This window comes from Saccostrea cucullata, unplaced genomic scaffold, assembly GCF_032062105.1.
Source record: "Saccostrea cucullata isolate Sc308-1 unplaced genomic scaffold, CSIRO_AGI_Scuc_v1 ctg1234, whole genome shotgun sequence".
NCBI classification, from domain to species: domain Eukaryota; kingdom Metazoa; phylum Mollusca; class Bivalvia; order Ostreida; family Ostreidae; genus Saccostrea; species Saccostrea cuccullata.
Window position 1 is genome coordinate 67745 of NW_026926064.1, and position 11579 is coordinate 79323.

Here is an 11579-nt window from a genome sequence, read left to right on the forward strand (position 1 = left end):
TGTTAATTACACAATTTAAATTGTTTGAAGAACATCAAAAATTTAAAACAGTTAATGATTTATTTTCCATGTAGCTTTGTATGTTCAAATATGCAAAATGCAGCGTTGATCAATAGGACTCGTTCCCCTGCTTTGAATGCTCTATCTAGAGATATTACAGTACACAAACTTTATAAGGCTAAACTAATATATTCCATCCGAGTTTTAAAAAATCTATTTGGTAAACATTAAAAAAAGGTCTGAACCAGAAGAAATGTGGGGAACATTTCAGAATTTTCTACAGAAGAGAGCTTTGTGTCCCTCGTTCTCTCAAGTACATCATGACCGCTACCAAACCAGGGATGGTCAACACGAGAAGCAGCAGAGAAGGAAACACTTCAACAACAGCTAGCATTTTTTTTAAACATGAACCATTGGCATTTTTTTTATATACAAAAGGAAAAAATATCCAGCTCAAAACTGAAAATAAAACGAAGCTTTGGAAACCAGGAAATGAGTCCTTTTTTGGCTACTTACCTTTAACGTTTCGTAAAGTCGGATGATATTCGGGTGGCGAAGCTGAGCTAAAATTCTGGCTTCCCTGTGTAGATTCTGTCGAGAGTATTCTTCCTTAATTTTACGGGTATCAATTATCTTAATTGCCACCTAGTAAAATACAATAAACCTCGTTAATCAGTGAAGCAGGAAGTGCCGCGACAATTCACAGCAAGATGCTTGTTTGAAATCCAAGGTTGAATGATAATAAATTGTATAAATTTGAACAAAAATCGAAGGTAACGTCATATCTGCCAAATTTATCGTCAAATTTGTGTCAGTCTATATAATTTATACAATATTCAAATGCTGCCCCAAGGAAACTATAGTTTGCTATACTGAAAAAAAGTTTGGTCGCGTTCCGTTACATTGCGGTAAGTATAGGCGTGGTCGACGTCATAGAAAATATAGGTCGCGTGTGTTCAGTTCTCCATACGAAAAACTATACATCTAGTTTATAACAATTCACAAACAAAATTGATAACTTTGCTATTTCTGAAAATAGGAATGATTCGATATTCTGTGTGTTTAGTTCTTTGAATCGTATTCAAATTTGGTGTCTGTTTGATTAATATAGAACTATGATTATACAGCAAGTATTTTTTTTTATTACAAAGTATATAGTAATATACAATGAGTCAAACAATTTTCAGAATTTAATCAATCAAATTTTTAGTCAACAGATAATTGTTATTCCATCTATAATGAGAAAATAATACTACTCCTCTGTATTTTGGAAATTTAAAAAATATAATATATATATATTGCACATGCAGTATTTTAAAATGTTACATGAAAGCACGCACCTTGCATCCTGTTACACTGTGGGTCGCGAGCTCTACACGTGCGAAGCTGCCTTTGCCCAGAGTCTGGCAGTCCATGACGTACCGCCCCAAACATTGAATTTTCTTCCCCATGATTTCCTTACTGGGATGTTATATTCCATACCTGAAATAAATCCTGATCGAAACCGAAAAATCCCTCCTTGTTTTTATACGATGATTTTAGTAATTTCGTATAAAAGGACATAATCAGCTAGTTTTATTTTCTGTTTGTGCTATACAATGTGAATTGTTACATTACAATTTAAAGTGGTCCGCCAGAGGATGACGATGCCAAAACTCGAAATGAAATCTCGCAGAAAATTAAAGAACTGAATTTCCATACAAGAATATTTTGAGAATCATCATGTTCCATTTCACATTTATTCATCTAAATACACCGAAAACACAAATTCCAACAGTTCGCATGACGTTTTGTGCGTCAATATCGAGTAATGTGTGCTTGTTGAATGCAGCATACCGCGGACTTTTCGGATCAATAGCGAACTAACACTATTCTTGAATCAGAATTCGATTTCCTGCGCAAAAAATAATGTCGATGCTTCCCATTTACACGGAGGACTTTCGAACCACTTGTTACCAAAACTGCAACCTTCTCAACCATTTTTGCATGTTCATAAGCAGTTCTTTACTGCACAGTCATGTGACTCGGCGATTCATGAAAATTTTATCTGCATTTAATATGATAATATGGTAGATGGAATTGCGAAGCCATGACAACAGAGCATCAATCGGACTTGTTCGATTTTTTTCTATCGCCACATATTACATTGTACGTCTACTGTTGCATGAATAGTCAATAGTTCCAGCATCTGTACCCCAAGCGCGACTACTCAGGACTCTCCGAGCTGAGAGCAGGCGACATTTTTAACACGTGTCACAGCGATACCTGGGGTACAACATCCGATACAATACAGCGCATGGATTATTGATGAGCCGAAAGCTCGGGAGTAGCATAAGGTATAAACCTGTTTAGTGTCATAAAGTGGTATGTTTCATCGAATTTTGCAACACCTGAATTAACATAATGCTTGTCTTTCTAGAGCTACAGTATGTACAATAAACCACTTTACTTAAAGTTTACCAAATGCACAGATGGTGTTGTAAAGGATATGCTACCAAAAAGTTGATTTTAATTTCACTTGAAACCCTGCCATTTTTTAAGAAAAGTTCACAAGCTGACACAAAGGCGCGCATAGATTAGGTTGCCATCCTCGTGGTCATTATATTCAGGTTATACTGTAAATGTAATGGTTAGATGGCGATCATTACAACACTTCCTAAAACATTTGGGGAGGTGATGTTTGATCGCCTTTACCTAGGCTCACTCCATGCTATTCTAATTATGAGTAATGAACTTCCATTAAACCACCTGTTGAATTTTCATTGAGTCAACACTAGCATGATTTCAATTTTAAAATGATCAGCGACATTTTTGACACGAATATTTGTCGTTTTTGGCAACCAGGCATTTGGACAATTCATACATGATTTGGAATACCCTTGCATATAAACTAATGAAGTGTCGATAATGCCTCGACTGACATACACTGTATTTTCTTTCTACTATTATATACATATTATACATTTATTGACTGAGTTCGAGGGCAACATAGGTCGGGCCCAAAAACCAAATTGTTTGCCTGAGGACGTTAAGTCGAAGGCAGACAGTTTGGTTCGAGGGTCGACAAAACACATTTTCCCGAGAACACAGTCAAGAAATGTTTTACCATACCTTTCATTTTAATATTTTGTGGGGCATACATGTATCTTGTACTGTCTTCCGTGATGTAAACCTCAGGTCCGCTGTCCGTCACTTTTAAACACCAACGACGTATACTGCAAATGAGTGTAAGCTCCGCCCATTGTGTGACGTAGGCGATCCAAGATCTCATCGACAGGTCCAACATCTTACTTGGCGGTCAAACATCGATTTTTTATGCCCGCTCACTGGCGCTCAGTAAAACATTAGGAATGTTAAGACTTTTTACATATAGATTTGTAAACGAACAAATTTTTAAAGGTATAACAAACAAGTTTGGTTTCATGCCGCGTAACTGAAGATTCGGAGGAGAAAGTTTATGCTCAGTCCATCCATCTGTCTGTTGAACTTTCTTTAACCTTGCCCATAACAGTCTCTTGATTGGTTGGGACTATAGCTTCATATTTCACTTATGCATTCCTTGTGACAAGGCCTTTCTTCTGGTAACCAATATATTTGTTTTCTGCAAAATTCAAGAACATTGCAATCTCTCAAACCTGTTTTCCAATATCTGTCAAAACGAAATTTTATTATAGAAAATACCTTTATTTTGATATGTGAAATGGGAGAGATGGTGATAGTTAATTAATTGATATAAGTACAGGGCCATTTTCTGCATTGGATGGCTCTTGCTCTTTTTAAAGGTATAACAAACTTTTGCGTAAAAATTTTACGTCCATCCATCTGTCTGTTGAACATTAACCTTTTTTCATAGCTTCATATTTCACTTGTGCATTCCTTGTTACAAGGCCTTTCTTCTGGAAACAACTTTTGAAAATTTTACCAAACCTTAACCTTTTCTCGAACACAAACTTCACAAAGATCATGTCCTTATGTCGTTTGAGTTTGGTCTAATTAAAAATAATTTAATATTGGTCATTAATATTGAAGGGTATGAACTTTGGCTTGCATTTATATATTAATGATTCTTGTCACAAGACCTTCCCCTATGTACCAATGTACCAATAATTTTGACCCTTTCACTTTCATTTCGGAGTTTGGCACACTATTGAAAAACTTCAACCTTGGTCATAACTTTTGAACGGTCATTGCTAGGGTTTTTGACTAGACCTTCCAGTTGGTATCAACAATATTTATCAATTGACCTTTACATTGGATTTTGACCCTCTTTTTGAAATACTTTTACCTTGGACATAACTTTTAATGGTTGATGCAATGACTTTCCCCAGAAGTATTTTCTTGTTGCAAGACGTTTCCTTGGATATCTTTGTGACCTTTTGTCCTTGACCTTCTTTGGAAAAAAAAAACCCTTAACCTTGGTCATTACTACAGATTGTTGGAGCTAGAGCTTTCATATTTCACAGATACACAGATTTCACTGTGACACTTTTCTTCCTATGGGTACCATATATTCAAACCCTTTGACTTTGACCTACATTTGGAAAAAAACCCGTTAACCTCTGTCAAAACTTTGAACGGTTCGTGCTTAAGATTGATTTCCTATCCTTGTGACAAAACCTTTCTTTGAGTACTAATATTTTTGATCTCTTGATCTTGACCTTGGACTTTGACCATCCTCACAATGCCAGCGGTCCCAAGTCAACGCGTTGCCGTGTGACCCCTGGGTAATTCCATTCGATATTTTTTGGCTTGCTTATCTCATTGATAAGCATCAATCAAATGAAAGCTTTCATAAATAATGTATATAAACAGAAAGGATTCAGTTGATACCTCAAATATAGACGTGTTTCAAGTTGTTTGTTATAGAATGGTTTAACAGCTGTTTAAATGAAACATTCGTTTAGATTACTTCAGACTTGCTCATCTGCAAGTTCGAACCGTTTGCATCGGTAACTTTCTGCATAAACCGTGTAGCGGGTTTTCTTGGTGGGTGTAAAAATTGGCGTTTTGTCTCCTCAAAGTTATAACAATAATTTTGGCGTAATTTATTTTAGCGGACACAAGGTTTCAGCTCTTTGCAGATGAACACTATAAAGAGTACTGAATATCTTAGCGATTTAAATTTTAGCGGGCTACCATCAAAACGCCAAAAAAAAAAAAAAATTAACAATCCGCTTAATAAAACCCGCTATACGGTATGCTGCTCCCATAAAATGAAGCACAGTATGTTACCATCCGGTCCTTGTGGTTCTTTGTTTACAAATTTTCTTGACGTTTCTATCCTTGTACACCTACTCTCTCCTTACATGTGAATAACAACTTCGGAACCATCAGTATCAGGTCCTTAGAAACGATGACCAGGTTGTGTTCTTCTGGTTATGTAAAGACCGCTCAATAAAAACTTGACTTTGAAGGTATTGTCATCCGATCAGAAATGTGCACGACCAGTGCATTGAGTGCAAACAGGAAAACAAAAAGACTTGCTGAGAAACCCTTTCCGTGTGTTTATTGCACTTGGTGGTTGTAGGAGTAGAAATATATCTCATCATCGGACATATTGCATCTTTTATGTGTACAAGGCCTTATTTGCAGACGTTGCATGAATCAAAGTAATCCTATGTTATGAAATATTAAATTTGACGCCTACAACTCGTTATGTATATCGGTTACTCGACAGCATTGGTGTGGGAATCGTCTTATCATATGCAAAGAAATACCTACCACCCAGAACATTATTGCTAAAGCTGGATAACAAAGGGTATAGATATCGCAGATGCAACAACAATCAAGTTCAAGGGCGGGTCGAGCAAAGGGAATGGGGGCTCAGCCGCTCTACCCGATGATTTTCGGTTTTATTTAATTTTCAAAGACTAAAAATGCTCTGCACATATTGGATCCCGTGGAAAAATGGTCTCCTTTTCAGGTCTTTGGTAAAATGAAATGTACACATGATACAAATGACAATTCTGTAATTTCATTTCTCGGCAGACCTATCAAAACTTATGTACTGCAATCTTATTTTACAGTTAAAAAAATAGATTTTTGATTGTTAATTTTTGAAAAGAAATAATAAAAAGGAGGGTGGGGCTTTAAAAGAAGGACACAGTGAGGTAAAAGTTGCAAATTTACCAGCATTCTTGGCTTATTTTTGTATTGGCCGGTTGACCACAAAACAATGTAGTTTATTTTGTGAAGTTAAAAACTTTAAAAAAAACAGACTTAACCCCAGAATACATTTCAGAGATAATATGGGACTTTTCTATAGGTATGGACATGAGGACCCCTATACTGAAATTCATCCTAGCTCTCTGTAATATACTGAAAGGATTTACAGAAAACTTTTTTTGGACAAATGCACCCACTAATCCATCCAGAAAGTACCCCGTACTGTAATCTATATTTTGTCCACAGTATCTCTCGTCTGTATGTCTGTCCGTCTGTAATCTTCTTCTTATAGGAACTAATGGGTTAATTCAACTAAATATATATCCTTTAAGAATTACTGGGCAAGAAACGATGAAATATATTAAAGCTCGATCCTGATATAGTACAGATTCAAGTTATTTAAATAAAACCATAGTCCCTCAAGGGTAGGATGGAGTCATAATAGGAAATTAAAGTACGTAGTATTACACAATCTTTAAAGATTGTTCGTAACTGGTCCGTTGTAAAGAAGTTTCTTCAAGAACATGTAGTATAGATTTCTATGGGTTTGTTCCAATCAAAGCCCGGGGTTGTGGGGTCACTAAAGGAGATCAAAGTTTCACATGGTAATAGACAAGAAAAACCCTATTAGGGAACGGCGGGTCTGTCCATGATTATAGTCCTACCAATACGAAAGCATCCTCACGTAATGTAGATTCAAGTTCATAAAAATCCCCCCACCCGGGAGTAAGGTTGTACCACAAACAGAATCAAAGTTTAACATGGGAGTATTTAGAAAAATACACATGTATGCTGTTTTTTTTATGAAGACGAGGGCCATGTTTATCCATATTGATAGGCAAGCACCACGGGGTAGTGTAGATTCCTGTATATACAAAGACCCTTGGGATAGGATTGAGCCACAGCAAACTGTATTAATACAATTCTTTTCCGAAGTGGTTACCATTTTCATAAAGTAAATCTCCATAGACTTTGGTTTCTGCTGTCGTGCCAATATACTAGTTGACGGTTGAGATACTAAAGCGCAGTGGTTAGAGCGTTTGCTCTCGAGTCGCCAAGTTGATCCTTTACGTTGCTTGTTCAAATCTCACTGTGGGACGTGGAGACCGACCCTTCGAATGAAACCGTATAAACCGAGGTCTCGTGTCGCAGTAGATGCAGACATTTAAGTCCTGCATGTTCACATGCGCTGATTTACTCACCAGGTGTAAAAATTTTCTTATATGTAAAATCTGCACACAGGTGTAAATTTGAGCATGTGAACCCAAATATATATATGCAAAAAGTGTGTATATCATAACATTTTGCTTAAGTATATTTTCCAAGAAAAGTCCAGTAAGCTGTTTATCATGATATTCTGCTCTGGAACTATATACATTTTGGGACTGAAATTTGGCATGATTAAAATTTAAAAACATTTTTTTTTTATGTTTTCTTCAGTGAACATTTGTGAGGAGATGGCATACAAAATGAGTATAGTAAACATGTATCCTATCAAAAACAACCGTTTCCATTGTATCTAGCATCGGAAACAGGTAAGCCTACATAACTGTAAGCCTTTCATTATCCTTAACATAAAAATGACTGCCATATACCCAAAATTTACGAATTTCAACAATTTGTGTACATTTGAATTCAAATTACTTGTATTTTCTTAAATTCATATGCAGAGTAAAGACTCTTTGTGGTCATAATTTTGTCTTCCAAAGAAGTATGTAACATGCAAAACAACCAACGTAGTCTACATACATAGTTAATTTTGCAAAATAAAGAACAATGGTTTCTGAATAATCTTCTCTTTGAAATCATAATTTACAGAATAAATGCATTAAGACAAACCAGAGAAAAATAAGTTATGGGAATCATTAAGTGTGTGCTTACGTAGATGAAAGAAACTGGTACTTCTATACCCTAAAAATAAATAAATTGAATATTTTTGGGAGGTTGGGGGGTATACACGTATTATGTTTTCTAGGTGTCCGTGTTGTATGTGTGTGTACATGTTTGTGAAAGTCAAAAATAATGTTATTTTCTCTGATTTTTATTCTAATGTAAGGCGTCCTTGTTCAACAAAGATCGATACACGAAAGCTGGGAGTATATAGTCAATAGTGATTTACTTCCCGGAATACGTGTATACGGAAAGTTATCACTCTTGGATCGTCTTTTTCCAGGTTTTTGTTCATCGTGATCGTCTAGTTTAGTCGTTTTTACCTGAAACGAGTAAAAAAAAATCATCGCCATTATGTCCCTTGAAATAGGAACCTTTTCTAACCTCTTTAATGGTTTGTAATAAATCTAGACTCCTAAATGAAAGTGCACTGTGTACGATTATGGTCTCTAGATTTACCAGACTCATTTATTTGGATAATTATTTCGTAATTATGTTCCCCAAACGAAGTTGGGGAACATATTGTTTTTACTCTGTTTCTTATTATTATTATTATTATTATTATTATTATTCCTGGGAAAATTTTGTCCTTGAGTGATCTTGTAAACTACACATCCGACTAAGGTAAAATGTTTTTAGGGTCAATAGACATGTCATGTAGATTTTTACGAAGGTCATTTTGCGCGCACGAAGCGCGCACGTGCAACATGTAAAATGAATTTAATTGATATAGGCGTAACTTTTTAAATTTTTGATGAAATGCTTTGAAACTCATAATGTAAGGATATATTAGTAATATAGACAATACGACAGGGTCAAAATAGCAAGATCTCACGCGCATGCACGTGCCCTTTGCTCTGATTGGCTGAAACTAAAGTTTCAATATCTTTCTTGTTTTTTAAGGAAATCCTTTGAAATTTTGAACATAGCCATGCATTAGGATATCCTACAACATGATATATAGAAATTATCATGAAAACACGTGCATGCACGTGCGCTGCAATCTGATTGGCTGAAAATTTAAAAAGCTATAACTCCCTTGGTTTTCAAACAAACAGGATGGGATTTGGAACATATGGACTTCTACAAAAACGTATGGTCACCATGCACATGCATACACGTGCGTGTTTTATCTGATTGGCTGAAACTTTAAAAGTTATAACTTCCGTGGTTTTCGAACATAGATATATATAATGGACATCTATGTCACCATGAAATGTACGTGCGCTGCAAATTGGCTGAAACTTTAAACAGTTTTAACTCCCTTGGTTTTCAACCAAACGGGATGGGATTTATAACATAGATAGATTTAATGAACTTCTACAAGAAGGTATGGTCACCATGCTCATGTATGCACGTGCGTGCACGTGAAATGGGTAAAATCAAAAATACACTTGAATTAGCGAATTTTTTAATTCTTTTAAATTAAATACTTTAATATTTAGTATATTAAAATATATAGATTGTGTAGACAAGATGATATGGTCATTCGTACATGCCTTCACATGCGCACACATGCAATGCTAAAATTTGAATGCTTGGTACATTTCTGGGTAAACATTGTTAAAATCTCAAATGCATAGAGTTTGTGTTAATAAATGAAGCTTACAGGGAATATGGCACCAAAAGGGAGTTGGGAAGCGTTTGGGGAACATCTGTAACGGTCCCCGTTACAATTAGCACTAGTTTATATGTGCATGAAATATGGTAATTCTATTAACTGTAATTTCTATGCTATATCTCATTACAATATATATGATAAAAAAAACTTTCAAATACGTGGTGCTTGAAATAAATGGGCCTTGATTCATTTGGCAAGTTAATCGTAATACAGAAGGAATATAAATAAATAGGACTTTTAATGTTCTGTAACATTATATAATTCACTTGATATTAAGATGTCGCACATCAAATACTTTTAAAGATATACCTTGATCATTTTGTCTACATTGTGGAGTTAGTGAATCAAGGGTTTAAAATCCGTCGAATCATCGAAGTATTTTAATGTTCTTTTTTTTTAACTACAAGTCTTAATACCTCAGTAGTGCAATAATGAGATGTTTTATTCTTATTAAATTTTATTAATAAAAAAATATTGTGTATATTTGACAGAACATGAAAGAATGCAATAAATTTAAAATTTATATCTTTGAGTACCTTCAGGCATCCTTTTCGAAACCAATTATTTCAAATAATTTTTTTAATGCGTAAAGTTTAACATATAACTTACACCAACTTTATAATTATTCTTAAATATCTTTAAATTGATAATAATTAGTGGCTAATTAAATTATTTAAGGTAATTACTAGAACTGTTATCTCAAAATATCGAACACATGGCTTGTATAGTGGATTAGGCTTACAGTTTACCTGTATAGGTTTGGGCGGTCTGATCACAGGACGGTGATAAAATCAGGTAAAAATGGCCAGGTGTAGGGTTTTCAGACGTTTGTCTGTTTGTACAGGGGAACGTTGGCATTCGCTAAACGTTAACAAAACAAGTAGAACATTTGTTTTGTTGTACGTTATGTAATGTTGACAATTTCGTTGTAATTGTCTATTAATTGTGTCATATAAAGCGATTGGCGATAATAGTTTCTAGCAGTTTTAAGTCCAACCTGCCATAAACTAGGGCTTGTAAAAATTAAGTGTCCCGTTTACTGATATAAATTACTTAATTTCTTCACATACTAGTGTAGAAAAACAACAACGAATTGGCCTTCAGTCATTGAAACCTTACATCGTTTAAAAAACCTGATTAACATATTAAAAGATGTCTTGCTTTTTCATTGCCCTTGTACTTTATAATTATGTCATTTAAAGATGAGGCTTTCTAACACGACCCGTTCCTTTTAGGTTATTGTGTCGCACTTCATTTTTAAGGTGCGACTTTAGAACTTACTGGTATACAGATGACCAGTTAAATTTGCTCTTAATGCGCACCCATCCCAAGTGTGCACGAGTCTTTAGTTACTTACCTGGTGTTTTTTCATGCCTCATTTCACCAATTTTATATCAGTAACATGTCTTTATTACTAACTTAAATAAAGAGAAAATGTAGGTCAAGCGTGGCACTGCAGACCACTTTACCACTTTAGTTTAATTCAAGGTGTGTCGAACAAACTCTGACTTGACACTCTCTATGGGTATGAAGAAGTTCAATGTAAACCACAATTTCCGTTTTCGCTAGAGGTGAGAGTGAACCTCGACCCACATTCACACTTCTTACATTTTGAAAGTTCATCCGGTGTATGTAAAAAGGGAATTATTTTTATAAGCCCTGTCATTACGTAGTTTACACCAGAAGTGTTAATGAAAATAGTTATTTATTCTTACACTTCCTCGGGCGACTTCATGAAGTTTTTATATTTTAAGTTGTTAAATCATTCAGCAAAGTGAATAGGGCAAAGCGAGATAACTTGTATGGTCTTAAAGCGATATCAAGCTTTCAGAAATTTTCATTCCATGTCCTTGATAACTTCATACGCCTCAGGCCTAGATTGTGTGAAAAATAAATTCTTGTC

The 11579-nt window shown here is 35.1% G+C and overlaps 1 protein-coding gene across 1 annotated transcript in view; it reads right to left on the reverse strand.

Annotated features, from left to right (window-relative positions):
• LOC134270577 (hormonally up-regulated neu tumor-associated kinase homolog A-like) overlaps positions 1-2061 on the reverse strand; it is a gene marked incomplete at its 3' end in the record, with an annotated part of 69661 nt that extends 67600 nt beyond the window's left edge. The window contains exons 1-2 of the mRNA XM_062752810.1: positions 1341-2061; positions 517-645 (exon numbers count right to left, since the gene is read on the reverse strand). Of these exons, the coding sequence (XP_062608794.1) occupies positions 517-645; positions 1341-1451 (240 nt within the window). The remainder of the gene's footprint in view (positions 1-516; positions 646-1340) is intronic.
• Between the last annotated feature and the right edge of the window lie 9518 nt (positions 2062-11579).